The sequence below is a fragment of the Danio aesculapii genome, chromosome 25, assembly GCF_903798145.1.
Source record: "Danio aesculapii chromosome 25, fDanAes4.1, whole genome shotgun sequence".
NCBI classification, from domain to species: Eukaryota; Metazoa; Chordata; class Actinopteri; order Cypriniformes; family Danionidae; genus Danio; species Danio aesculapii.
Genome location: NC_079459.1, coordinates 8,200,518 through 8,215,478, shown reverse-complemented (window position 1 = coordinate 8,215,478; position 14,961 = coordinate 8,200,518). Strand labels below are relative to the sequence as shown.

General features: G+C 35.6%; 1 protein-coding gene across 3 annotated transcripts in view; it reads left to right on the top strand.

Annotated features, from left to right (window-relative positions):
• Positions 1-14,961, top strand: part of mob2a (MOB kinase activator 2a) — an 86,240-nt gene that overhangs the window by 26,733 nt on the left and 44,546 nt on the right. The window contains exons 1-2 of one of the 3 annotated variants that reach the window (XM_056451801.1): positions 1,874-1,901; positions 2,329-2,401. The exons of 1 other annotated variant lie outside the window; for it this stretch is intronic. In XM_056451801.1, the coding sequence (XP_056307776.1) occupies positions 1,889-1,901; positions 2,329-2,401 (86 nt within the window). In that variant the 5' untranslated portion in view covers positions 1,874-1,888. Of the gene's footprint in view, positions 1-1,873; positions 1,902-2,328; positions 2,402-7,433; positions 7,798-14,961 lie in introns of those variants that run through there. One more of the 3 variants, XM_056451802.1, reaches the window with a different exon arrangement.

The window sequence follows — 14,961 nt, the reverse complement described above, 5'->3', positions numbered from 1 at the left end:
CAAAAAAAATACTATTCAATTGAAAATTGAATACTATTTTGGCTTTTATCCATGAATTTTCAAATGTGCTTTATTTATTTTTTTTACAAGAGAGGCTAGAAAAATTGTAAAGCTCTACATTATTATTATTATTATTATTATTATGTTTATTCAAATGTTAAAATTCTGACTGAGGAAAGTTGAATGTCCTGGCCTCATTGTTATTTGTAATTTGCCTTATAAATGACAATAAGATAAATTTGTATTTTAAAAATTTGTGTTTTTTTCATATTTCTTTAGTAAATATTTTGGGACATCAAAAAGTGTGGTTATGATGACCGGCCGACAAGCTAATTCAGCTAAAATAGTGCTTAAAATTTATTTAAATATCATGATTAAATAGAAAATAATAATTGCAAAAAGGCCCACTTTTTCAGAAAAAAAAGAACCCCTCCTTTTATCAGGCTGGCTACGGGCCTGGCATAGAAAGTTTAATCAACATGCTGTTAAAATGGTCCCCTATCACAATTAATTTAAAAGCTTGTCATATTAACAATGTAAAAATTTATATTTTATTACCGCTTCGATGTTCTTTAATTTGAAAGAATTAATTATTGGATTGATTAATTCATTTAAAGTATAAAGAAGTAGTTTAGTAAACGTTCAGTCTGGATTTTCTTGAAAAATATTTTTGTTCAGATTTTTTGTAGGGCTGATAATTGACCAAAACATGGTTGTTGCTTGTTCTTTCACTAGTCCGTATTTATATGGCCAATTTAACAAATTGATCAATTTAACCAGTTTACGTTTAGTCAGTTTGATAAATCCAACCTGATGTTTTAGAATGTGGTTTTATTATTACTTTTTAATTCTTTTTATTGAACATTTTTGTATTTTGAACAAAGCCAGAGATCCACTGAACAAAACAGTAAAAAAAAAAAAAAAAAAAAAAACAGTAATACTGCAATAATAGGTTCAAAATCAGGATTGAAACATATCTGATACACTCTCTCTCATATTTAATCAAAATTGTACAGTTTTCTTTCTGGCACCATTTATTTTGGCTGTGGTGTATTCCAAACTAATAATGTCTAGTAGATAGACCCTCCAGGATAGATCTGTCGGAGCAGATGGATCCAGCCATATTTTCAGGATTGTTTTTTTTTTTTTTTGCCAGCAGCCATAACAACTGACAGAAGCCTTCTTTGGTTGATGAATAAGAATAGTGGTGAATCGTCTAGCAGGAGAAAAAGCAATGGTCCGCATTGGATCTGAGTATTATTATATTTTAATGAATGTTAGGGTTAGGGTTAGGGTTAGGGTTAGGGTTATGGGTTGTTGCAACCGTCCCCCTGTGTGGTCAGTTGCAGCGTTTGACTTTGTCTGTTCATGCATTATCATATGTACACATTGCAATTTGGATGGGGGTCTGATAGATGTGGGTTTATTATATTAAAAAAATTTGTTTCCGTGAAAAAAAAATGTCTTCGAGACATCTTGTCTTTTGAAAAAGTGTTGAAACTGCCCCTTACTTGAATAAATAACGTTATCCACATAGTCTACTTGTTTATCAAACTTGTTAAAAACAAAACACCCAACTACCCTGATCACAAAAGTTATTTCTCGTCTGTGTTTTTCCCTTTAGCCTACATGAAGAACAGTACATGCCTTTTTGCTTCTTTCAGAGCAGCACTGCTCCCACTTTTGGTCTGGTTCTATTTTTATCCTGGCACTTTGAGTTAAGTGGAACCAGTCAGTGTTTTTGAAATGGGTGGGGTCTGGGAGTTGAGATCAATCTTAAGTATATCATTATGACTATTTTTAGCTCATCCCGACCTGTGTTTTCGGAAGCAGCTAACTTGTCTTAGGCGGATCCTTGGGCTTTCACTGTTTGGATCAAGACAAATTAATGGAAGTTGATGGTATGACCACAACATGTTTCTTTTTTCTTCTCTCTCTCTCTCTCTCTCTCTCTCTCTCTCTCTCTCTCTCTCACACACACACACACACACAAACTTATAACGGGGATCATTTTTAAAAGATTAAATGACAAACAAAAGGCTTTTTGTTTGTTTACTAGTTACCTCACATTAACACACACCTTGGTTTTGCTAAAGGAAACGTAGCTGAGACAAAATATAACATTTTATTAAGACAAATAACTTGACAGGCACACAACAAAGTGTTATTAATCCCCTTCTCATCCCCCTCTCTGATTTTAAGCCAGCCCTACTGAGACAAGCAGACATTAGAGGCGGTCTCGTACTCAGGACTCCCTCTCTTTGTGTTTCAGCAGCTTACTGTAACCTACCCCGTTAGCAGCCTATTTTTTATTTTTATTTTTTACAGTTCTGGATTTAATCGTCAAAATTTTATCATCCAAGATGAGGTTCAAACGGAACGGTTCGTACACATTAAATAGGTAAGCACTCCAAATATATATGTCCATTCATTGATTCGAATGACAAAACCTGAAAGTATTTAAGTTTTCTGGAGAAATGTCGGAATTCACTTTGTTTCTGGATGCGTGGTCGCGTTCAGATTTCATTGTTCCATTCCGTTTAAACCACATGTGAGAGTCGCTATCGTAGGGTCACGTCGGGCGGTCGGATAATCCGAGTTCCTACTGCACTGTTTTGAAATGATTTCAGTTCACAATATTCTAACAAACGCTAATGTTTTCTGAAGCGGCGACGTAAAAATGCACGGTGGAAGTCTGACGCAAACGGATTGTGCATCGCTGTGTTAAGTTTTACAACTTGTGCTGGGGTTTAAAAATTCTCTGTCTTCAAACGAATCATTCATTAATGGGTTTGATTTCGTGGAACAAACCAGTAAACCTGTAAATCTTGCTTTTAGGAGGGTGGGCGTTTCATTTCCATTGAGTGAGACGAAACAAACGCATAGCATCATCCATTCCTTCTGCCTCCCCGCAACTGTTTTTCACTGGACTCAGTGAAACTAGCGTTAAAGCTTTGAGTGACCAGTCCATTCATAAACAGATCATTAGGACACAAGACACATGCACTTTCCCTGTTATTTGCCTTGCTTTTTTCCCCCTTTGAGTCTTTAACACATATGCTAAGTTGTGGCTTTTCATTTATAGCAGAATAAATGCTCTTTTTAAAGGATAACTTCCTTGTAAATTTCCTCTGTTTACTTCTTTTCCTGGAAAAGTCTACAACAAGCAGTTGTACTCTGCATCTTCCTCATCAAAAAGGAAAGGTTCTTATCAACACGGGCATCAGAGCTCCTTGTAATCATTCAATGCTGCTAAGGATAACGTCATCGAGTCTGGGACAAGCTCACTGTGGTTACTGCTTTGTTAATGCAGAGAGAGCAAAGATTTACAGCTAAGGCTTGTGTTCCACTTGGTGCTTTTTGATTGACACATTGGGTGATGTAATCTATTTCGGTGGTTAGGTAATTGATAATCTTTATGCATATTTACATTTATACAGAAACATAAAAGAGAGAGTTTGTCCGGCGTTGGCGTTGATCTACTGCAGCTCATTGTTTTCTGTGTGCATGTACACATGCATTAACCTGACATTAATCATAAAATGTGTTGCGTTTTACACTACACAAAGCACAAAATGAGGGTTTACAAATGTGCATTTTCCATGGTGGTTCATATTGTCTGAATTAGTATATAGAAATCATGTAATGGTTTATTGATAAAAAAAAAGGCGAAATGTAATCCATTTACCACTCAGAATGTTGGTTTAATATGGTAAATGAAGGAACAAGGTAGTGGCAGCGATGTCATGGATGTATATTTACTCATGATGGCAACGTTGTGATAATCACACAGAAATTTTACCACCACTTGTTTCAAGTTTGCATGCTTGTAACTTAAAAGGACTATAAATATAATTTTACTTCTTGGTTTTCACCAAACTGTTCAGTTGTTATCCTTATTTTAATGATCAGATGTGGTTTAGTTTCAGAAATATTGGAATCTCCATGTGGCTTCATGAGCAAATTGATCAAGTGTACACTTTTTCTGCAGTCAAAATAAAAATTTGGGTCACTTTGTATGCAATTAATCCTTTTTTTTCAAAGAGGAATGTGCAAAAAACAATGTTGAAACTAGAAATGTATCACTTTTTCCTTAAATCAGAATCAGAAAGAACTTTATTGCCAGGTATGTTCACACATACAAGGAATTTGTTTTCGTGACAAAGCTTCTACAGTGCAACAGAATTACAGAGACAGGACAAAAAACAGATAATAAATATATTTTTAAAAAATACAAGTAAGTAGTGAGTGCAAATATACAGATTGACAAGTGTATGTACATGTTTATTACTATATACAACGTTATATGTGCAGCTGTTATGTGCAATTTGGCATGTTAAGTGTGTTGTTAAATAAGTGTATATGTGTATAAAAGTGTATAGCAAGTAGTGATGTTGGTTCCACAATAATTATCATCAAGTGTTCATAAGATGGATTGCCTGAGGGAAGAAACTGTTTCTGTGTCGGGCTGTTCTGGTGCGCAGTGCTCTGTAGCGTCGACCAGAAGGTAAAAGTTCAAAGAGGCAGTGTGCTGGGTGTGAGGGGTCCAGAGTGATTTTGGCAGCCCTTCTGCTCGCTCTGGATAAGTACAGTTCTTGGGGAGTAGGAAGGGTTGTACCAAATTCCATAGAACATGCCAAAATATATACTGTTAGATTCCCATTCATGTTCAAATCATTGAATTTTGTCAATACTCATTTATCAGTGGTCAAAAAACAAATTGTGTAGTTCTAAACAATATTTAAAGAAGAATATCATTCTAAAAACTAGAAAATGCGTTTTCTTCAATCAAAACAATTGCATGCAACTTCATTTTAATAAGTTTGCATGAATGTAATCAGTCTCAGACATACTGTGATTTTAATGTGGTAACATATAGTTATAACATACAGCACTGCATATTTGAACTTGGTAGTAATGGAAGCTGTTTAAATGAACGAAATTCCTTATTTCAAATATGCTAAAACTGATTCAAATATAGAATCTGGCATACAGGTGATAAAAAGTAAGTTAATGTGACTCAGTTTGACAATTACAGTATATCTATTGCAATCAGAGCTGTGCATTTTATGCTATTTTTGTAATGCAGATATTTTGGAGTCTCACTGAGAACCCAATATCTCTGGAAATTACCTGTATGACCTCAAAATAAAGATTTTGAAAGAAAGGTTTGTGAAGAACTAAAATCATATGGAATTAGACATTGACATCAACTGAAAGTTGCTGAGACTTTTATTTCAGTATGTTATTGTACTTCCAACTTCAATAGAATATTGAGGCAGGGCTTTCTTTTTGCGCATCATCCTCTTGTAGCAAACTAAAGGTAAAAGGGGCATGGATAAGAATATTGTAGCTGAAGCTGTCAAACTGACATCAACAGAGAAGGTCCACTACTCTAAACATGGAAGCAAACGATAAGACTTTGATTAAAGATTAACAAAACAAACATTTTCTGTGGATTAACTTGCACAAATGAATCGTTCCCCTAAAGAATATGTGCACTAGCAAAATAAACATTGTAGATTTTGATTAATAATTAGTTACCAATGTAAAATAGTTATAGATGTACGCAAAGTGACCCACATTTAGTTTAGAACCACATCGCAATAACTCGGGTACTAAACCATATAGGGCCATAAAAATAAGAATACCAAAAAAAAAAAAAAAAAAAAGAAACTTGGAAAGTTTCCAATTTCCACTTTTTTGGAATTGCTACTATTGGCATGTAAAATGACAAATATCATTTAAGTTTACAGATGTCTTTTTCGTTTAAGTCTGCAGATTAAGTCTTACAAAAGTCTAACAAAAGTTGAAGTCAAAATGATTAGCTCTCCTGTGGATTTTTTTTTCTGCCTTTTTTAAAATATTTCACGAATTATGTTAAACCGAGCAATATATTTTTCACAGTATTTCTTATAATATAATTTCTTCTGGAGAAAGTCTTATTTGTTTTATTTCGGCTGCAATAAAAGCAGTTTTAAATCTTTTTAAAACCATTTTATGGTCAATATTATTAGTAGGGCTCAACAATAAGGACTGCCCGATGGCCCTGGGCCAACATGAGAGATGCTCGGGACAGAAGACAGGACCATTACTGGCCCAATTTGGGGAATCAAGAAACAGTTTGTGCTTTTAAGCCTTTAAATGCTACCTTCTCTGTAATGTCGTAAAAACTTTATTGCATTTCGGTTCCTTTAATTTGATTGGATGTTATAAGCACAGTACTTTTTTCGTAACCTGACGGCAAGGTTACAGCTTGACGTTGTGTGGACGTTACCAATATGACATTTAGCAGATGTTGGATTTTGGTTGCCATACCTGATGAATAAATGTCAGTATTTGAAGTCAATATGATGTTAGTTTAAGATGTTGGCTCGACGTTGGATTTTTGTCACTTTCAATTGATGTTGTTATTAGACATCAAAAAAACGTTGTCCTTAGATGCTAGCTAGACATTGGATTTTGGTCACCTGACATCACAACCTAAATTTAGGTTGTTAACCTAATATTAACATCTTATGATGTGTGCCTGCTGGGCAATAACTAAATGCACTACAGAATGTTACGTTTACACACATTCATAAATTACATGTAAATGCATCAGCTTTTTACAGTGTAATAATCACTACTCTCTACTCTAAGTACTTTTGAAAGAGCTACTTTTTACTCATACTTTGAGTAATATTTACAGCTGATACTTTTACTCTACTTGCACTACATTTTTGGGCAAGTAATAGTACTTTTATCAAAGTATTATTTTTCAGTACTCTTTCCACCACTGTTTTAACTTTTTTTGTTTTTGTTTGGGCAAGTGAAAATCTGAACCACTGGCCTTACAAATGTGTTGAAAAAATCTCTCTGGGAAAAAATATACAGGGGGGTAATAATTCAGGAGGGCTAATAATTCTTCAACTGTGTTAAAAATGTTTAAAAAAATAACATAATGGTGATGACGACATCTTTTTAAAGTCATTTTTATGCTTCTCTAGCTATATATATATATATATATATATATATATATATATATATATATATATTCTCTCTCTCTCTCTCTCTCTCTCTCTCTCTCTCTCTCCCTCCATATATATATATATATATATATATATATATATATATATATATATATATATATATATATATATATATATATATATGCCAAGTCAAGTATGTTTTTATTGTTCTTTGAGAGAGGAGAAGGCACTTATGGTAGAAGAAATTTTCCTTAAGGCACCGTTTTGAAGGGGCTGTTTGGGCCCTTAAATATTTCTGGCTCGGAATATTTCTGCAGTGGGCCGTCATCGCTTTGCAGCAAGTCTATTTGCCAACCCAACACTCCCGCCTCAAAGTCAGAGCCAACAGGAGAGAGAGACAGGGAGGAAAGAGAGAGAGAGGCAAGGAGGGAGGGGGGAAAACGGAGGGTATCATTAGAGAGAAGCACACAAGTGCAGAGCGACTGAGCGCACTGTGTTTGCCTGCTGCAGACGCTTGTGTTTGTTTGCTGACTGAAGTGTTGTTCTGTCTGCACCACGCCAAGGGATATCACCACCTAACAAAGCGCCGACTGTGTGCCGTCCAGCAGCTGAAAACAGAGCGGGAAACCAGAGGAGGCACAAAAGTGTGAGGGGAAACAATTCGCTGCAGATCAGTAAAGATGCAATGCCTAGAGTTCACGCTCTAACGGATGCCAGTCACCTGTAGTTCATCTTAAAGCCATTGCAATAGAGGACGGGACAGTCTGATTGCCAGCTTCGCAAGCTGCATGGGGGTTCTAGTGTGTTGTGACTGCTTCTTTTACAGGTACTAATTTTGGGATGTTTTATATCCTCCTTTGCTGCATTATATATAGAGAGAAGGCTTCTGTTGTGCCAGGTTATGCAGAAAGAAAGCATTAGGTTATATGACAAGTGAAAGAGACAGTAAGATAAAGTTTACAGTTAATGCTTCTCAAGATATTTTGTGGTGTGTGTGGATGTGTGGAGGCTGCAGACCGATGTTGGTTGGGACACTGTGTTCCCAGTTTTTGCTTTTTCCCCTACTGCTTAGGACAGACTTTGCCCTCTTCAGTGTTAGTTTCGACCTCTACTTCGATTTGGAAAGTTAAGCAAGGAGGGCGGTTTGAAAGCTAGCGAATGTCAACAGACCAGGGCATGATTTGCACATGGAAGGCTTGAACCATGACGTTTCTTTTATTATTATTATTATTATTATTATTATTATTATTATTATTATTATTATTATTATTATTATTATTATTATTATTATTAAGTTAACCTTATTGATTTAGCAAATTTAAGTGGACTTAAACAATTAAGTTGTCCAAAAAAAAAACCTCAAGAATTGCATTGTTTCAACTCATTTTAAACAAGTAGTTTAAACAGGCAGCATTTTTTGAGTGAATAACAAATCATTATTGGTGCAGGATTTTAACCAATGTGATAAAGTCCCAGATGTATTTGATACTTATTGTTTTTTTAATAAAGCTTTCTGATCTATCAGTCCTTTGTTTTATTTTCTTCTTGTTGTTTTCGTCTCCTTTTAGACGTTTGCGTTGGTTCACAGTCAGTGTTTACGTTTGGCAGGCTGGAAAACCATCAAGCTCTGCTTAATCTGCCAGCGTCTTTTGTCCTCTGTTGCTGAAATGTTATTGGCTGTCCGGTGTGGAAGAACTTTGCAGTGTGGCATCCAAACTCTGTTTTGTTTTATAACATTACCGTCAGGTGGTATTGTTTAGTCTTTCGCTTTGTTTCCAGTCACAACTGTCCTTGGGGATGTTGGTTTTTTAAGGCAGACTTTTTATCTGTAGCGTCTTATGTTTAAATAACTTTGATAATGTACAAGTTGTTATACTTGAGTAGCAGCTACTATGCTGATAAATTGACTGCATGTGGATGGAAATTGCTCCAAGAAATGTGACCAAGCCAAGACTTGGATGAATGGAAAATATGTTCTTGCAAAATCATGCTCAAATCAAATATATGTTGCTAATAGGGCAGAGCAATAAGACAATATCATAGGAACTAAAAAAAAGGAACTAAATTAAAATGAGCTGAAACAACATAATTTTTGAGATTTTTGGGGGGAACTTAATTGTTTTATGTTCAGTCTACTTCATATTGTTAAGTCAACTTTGCGTTGAGACAGCATGAATGAATTGTGTGGAACCCTGCATTTTTTAGTGTATGGTATTTACCTATTATGCCAAATCATTTATTTCATGGTGTCCTAATTACATTGTTTACGGTAATACGTCTTCATAATTTATATGATCGCAGTATTAAACACCCTTATGAAAGTTGCAGTCTTGAACGCAGGATGTTTACATTTAGCATTTTATTTCATGATGTTTTTTATTTTTATTTTGGATCAGTAATCATTAGTTATTGAAAAGTGTTTTATATTTTAATAATATTTATTTAATTGATTTTTAAATCAAATAGTTGTCCTGAAGTTCAATCAAAAAGTAACTTTTTTCTGCTTGTTCAAACTACTTATTTAAAATGAGTTAAAACAACACAATTAACGTTTTTTTTTCGGGAGATAACTTGATCATTTTATGTTCTATCCACTAAAATTTGTAAAAACTATTAAGTTAACTTAATCGATTTTTGTTGAGACAAAATGAAGGAATTGTAGAAACCAGGATTTTTCACAGTGTTCTAAATAAAGTGAGAAATATGAAATCTAGTCACATATGAATGAATAAATCTGAATATATACTTTAAAATGACAACCTATTTCTTTACATATGATAGCCCCCCTTTGTATTTATTTATTTTTTTGTTGTTGTCTTTTTTAAAACATTTTCCAAATGATGTTTAACAGAGCAATGAAATTTTCACAGTAAGTCTGATAATATTTTTTCTTCTGGAGAAAGCCTTATTTGTTTTATTTCGGCTAGAATAAAAGCAGTTAAAAAAAAATTATGAACCATTTTAAGGTAAAAAATTATTAGCCCCTTTAAGCTAATTTTTTTTTCAGCTGTGTACAGAACAAACCATCATTACACAGTAACTTGCCTAATTACCCTATCCTGCCTAGTTAACCTAATTAACCTAGTTAAGCCTTTAAATGTCACTTAAAGCTGTATAGAAGTGTCCTGAATAATATCTAGTAAAATATTATGTACTGTCATAATGGCAAAGATAAAATAAATCAGTTATTAGAGATGAGTTATTAAAACTATTATGTTTAAAAATGTGTTAAAAAAAGGCTTCTCTCCGTTAAACAGAAATTGGGGAAAAAATAAACAGTGGAACTAATCATTCTGACTTCAAACATTTTTGGCTCTATACACCAACACAATAACACAGTAACAGATTCCAAATGCAAATAGCACACTTGAAATGAGGGAATAACACACATTTGGCCATGAGCTTAGAAGACAACTGTCCAATTACTTTTGGACCCTTAACAAGTGGAAGGCACATATGCAAACTGTTGTATTTCCTAAAGCATTCACCTGATTTGGATGTAAATACCCTCAAATTAAAGCTGACAGTCTGCAGTTACAGCATGTCTTGTTCGTTTCATTTCAAATCTATTGTGTTTGTGTATAGAGCCAAAAATGGTAGAATTGTGTAAATGTTTAAATATTTATGGACCTGTAAATATTAGAGGTGTGAACCTACACTGGTCTCACGGTTTGGTTCGGTTACATTTATCATGCCATTCATTCTGTTCAATTCCATATCTCGGTGCATCACGGTGCATTGGTGATGCTTTCCATACACAATTTTATATTTTTCTTCTCTTAGTTTCATTTCAAATCCATTGTGTTGGTGTGTAGAGCCAAAAATGTTAGAATTGTGTCGATGTGGTAATATTTATGGACCTAATTATACACAGTATATATATGTGTACTATATACTGTACTATATTGTGATATATGTCATGAACAGGATATGAGATGACTTATGACTTATATCGTGATATGATATTTTTGTCATATTGCCCAGCCCTAGTTTCTAAACTTATTTAGGTGATGACCAGATCTCAAAATCTGTAATCACATCCTGTTTTGTATTGTGTAAACAGGTATGAATTGCTGTAGATTTCCAATGTGGGCTGCCTAAAATGTGGCATAACATGTTTTTTTTTCATTGAAGTGATTTGTTAAAGGAGTGCAAGTAGTTGCACAGTCTGTTTTTAGAGTGTACAGTGTTATCTGCTAAGCCATCTGACTTGGGAGTCTATTTAATCTGATGTGCTTTAATTGGCCTGTGTCGGCCAACGGTTCCTTACTGTCTGCATTCTTCTCTAGCTTTGGGCCAATCTCCTGTGACAATCAAGTCCTGGGGTAGAAAAAGACTAGGCTTTCAAAAGTTGAGGTCCAAGTTCATGATCTTTTGAGGTGTCAATTGAATACAAGCACAATTTTAAGTAACGAATCGAGTTTTCCTTGTGCAATATTATAAAGTAACTTAAAGGGAGAGTCAACCCAAAAACGAAAGTGCTCACAGTTCTCGAACCCTCAAGTGCTTTCAAACCTTTATGAGTTTCTTTATTCTGTTGAACACAAAGTTAAATAGTTTGAAGAAAGATGAAACCCTGTATCATTAGCTACGTTTCCACTCACCTATTTTTATACGCATTTTGGATATGCGCCTAAAAAACGGTTTATGGAAACGGCAAGATGCGCATACATTTTGAAAATGCTCATAAAAAACATATGCGCATAACTGAGTAGGAAAAACTTTTTATTTGATAAGAAAAGATGCGCATAAACAGCGATTTTGTTCTCTTTGACTCGTTAAGATGGAAAGGCTGCTTTATTCGCATGTCTTTTATGTGATAATCCAGTTTCGCGCATAAATTTTATTCGCATTTGTGGATGGAAACCTTGCTAATGACTTACAAGGACATCAGTAATCGAATCCTTTGTCTTAATCTGAATAAGACAATAATATGATGGTGTTTCCATAAGTTGAAGGTTCCTTTCATGATCCCATTTTACATGTTATAGCACATAATTCGATTAACGTCATTATGTCACCACGCTATTCACGTTTTCTCCGGAGTTTCATGTAATTTTGGGTGTTTCATTTTTAATTTGTCGACTTTAACTGCAGTTTGGCACATTCCTGCCCTCTGTTACAAACAACATATTGGATGTGAGTATAAATTCTGGAAGAGTGTTGTTTTAATGGAATTTGATACCACACGCCGTATGGGAAAAAATCTCCTCATTTCGTTATGCAGGTGCATTTGGCGCAAATCCTACACGACAATAATTTGATTAAGGTGTTTACATGTCTGGACTGCTCTTCAATAATGTGACTAAAATCTTAATTTGATCTCTGTTTAGTTCAAATATGACCTTAAACAGAATGAATTAATCAAAAATCGCTGTTTACATGGTAGTCTTTATAAGAGTATTGTCTTAATTGTATTAAAATTGGATTATTGGTGTCCATGTAAATGTACTAACTACCATGGTAAGAAAAACAAAAAGCGGAATTCAATGATTCCAGCTTTCTTCAAAATATTTTTTTTCATTTGTTCAACTGAAGAAAGAGACTCAAACAGATTTGGAACAAGTAAACAATGACAGAATTTTCAGGTTTGAGAGAACTATCCCTTTAATTAGGAAGGTTTACAATTTACATTTCGATTGTAATCCGTAAAATAAAGCAAACATTATTTTTTTTTCAGCCAATTCTCATCTCATTTGTTAAGCCAGGTTTCAGTTTAGTGTCTCAAAACTAAACTAGACTAAGTGATTATAGATGATATTACATTTTTTAAGTTGATATCTTTAGTCTAAATCTTATTTAAATTTAAATAAAATAAAAAAATAATTCTTATATTCATCATATCAGCCACACAAACAACAAACATTCTAGATTGCACTTAAACACAACTATACATCTTGTTTACAATTTAATCCACCTCAGCATGTTTTGCAAGACATTTACCTACCAGCTACCTAATTAGTAGTTTGTTGACATCATCGGATAATGTTGTCGTAATTTTTGCAGCACCTTTAGATCTCGCAATTCCCCGCTGCCCCCCCCATCCGTCTCTTGTGTGAGAATTACGTAAGTGCCTCCTCCGCCTGTGATAGATCGGGTTGCAGTGATGCTTCTGTCGCTCTGCCTCAGCATCCCGAGCTGCAGCACGAGCACCTGATAATGCCAGCTCAGCATCAGCACCCAAGGTCACTCCATTCATTCCCACCTCCGGTCCAGACTCAGCAAACATCAAAGCTGTTTGACACTTAATTACATCAGCAAAGGATAAATGAATGCTTAAGTGGTGTTCACCCCTCCCAATATTCGTTTAATTACCTAAGATGGGTTGTTCGTTCTTGACAGACATGCCCCTTTCATTTTTTTTTATCTGTGTGATTAATTGTGTTGAAATTGAGGGAGATAACCACAAGACCATCACCACAGGACTCCTTATTGCTTACATAGCTTGCTAATGTTCTCATAACTGAAGTGATGGCTTTTTTTGCAGTGCTAAGCTTTTCTATATTTAGTAGACAAGAGCTTCTTCTTGTTGGAGGAGAATTACAATGAGGAACGCAGTATTGCTCATCGCAGCAGGTTCTTGTTACGCAACATCTAGAGGTCGTGGCTGTGATGTCATTCGTTTTGGAAATGCCCTACTGTGCGTTCACATTAAAGGCGGCAAGAGCGTCAAAGTAGTCTGGAAGTAATTGTGCAGAGCGTCTTCGCTGGTGCAGGCTTCGAGGAGAGTTTAAGGGTGCTTTCACACTTGGTTCATTTGCCTAGACCGTACCCAAGTTCGATTGTCCCCCCCTTGCCACCTTCTTGGTTGGTTTGTGTTCACTTTGTCTTTTTTCCTTCTGAACCCCGGTATGCTTGTGTCATCGAGCTGCTGTTTTGTTTACGGCTGTTGCTAGGTGAAGCTTTTGGTTTTGGACATACAGAAAGCGACTCACATCCATCTGCCGCAAAAATATTATAAATCTCAGAACACAGACACACACACACAGACACACACACACACACACACACACACACACACACACACACACGTACAGTGTTGTTCACTTCCATTATTACAAAAATATTCTAAACATTAAGAACATCACACAGTGTCTGCAGAAGCTGTTTTTGGAGGAGACAAGCAGACATCACTGTGTATCACTGTGTTTGCCGTGGCTCAGTCCCGCTTGTCACCAAGGTACAAAATGTGACACACACGAACGAATGTTATGAAAACGCCAGTTTATTGTACAGTTGGCGGTTCACTTCCGTTATTTGGTACAATTGCATTCACATCAGAAGTTAACCGTACCAGAGTTTGCATAGGGGTTCGTTTGACGACATAGTACAGTACGTTTACCTGGTGTGAACGTGTCTTCTGAACTCGGGTGCGCACCCATGAACCGTACCCGAGTCCGCCTGAAAGTGGTGGTCTGGAGTACGGTTCATGGGTGCGCACCCGAGTTCAGAAGACACGTTCACACCAGGTAAACGTACCGTACTATGTCGTCAAACGAACCCGGGTGCGGACCAAAAGTGCTAGTGTGAAAGCACCCTAAATCAAGTTAACTCTACGGTAATGAGCCATGACGCGGTTTGGCGGCAACCAATTGGAATGTAGAAGTCAACCGCTTAAGACGATTACAAAGAACACAGTCTAAGGGTTTGATTATTGCGGTCACTGGATTTCCAGTTATTTACAATGTTTTTTAAAGCTGCGGTCACACTAGAGTTTAAGCATGCAAAATTTTGTCTTACAGTGCTTTGAAAAGAGGCGGGATTAAACAAGATGATTAGACATTTAAAAAAGCGAGCGATTGGTCCATATTTTAAATTTCTATACAGAGGTCATATTTTGATCTTCGATTAGTCTCACAAGAACACGTGATGCAATTTCACAGGTTAGAGTTCACCAAGCTTGAACTTTGCAGCGCAGCGAACTGCGAAACTTGTCGCACGAGCTTGTGCTTACGGTCTGTCGCATTCGCGTGCATATGAATGGAAGTCT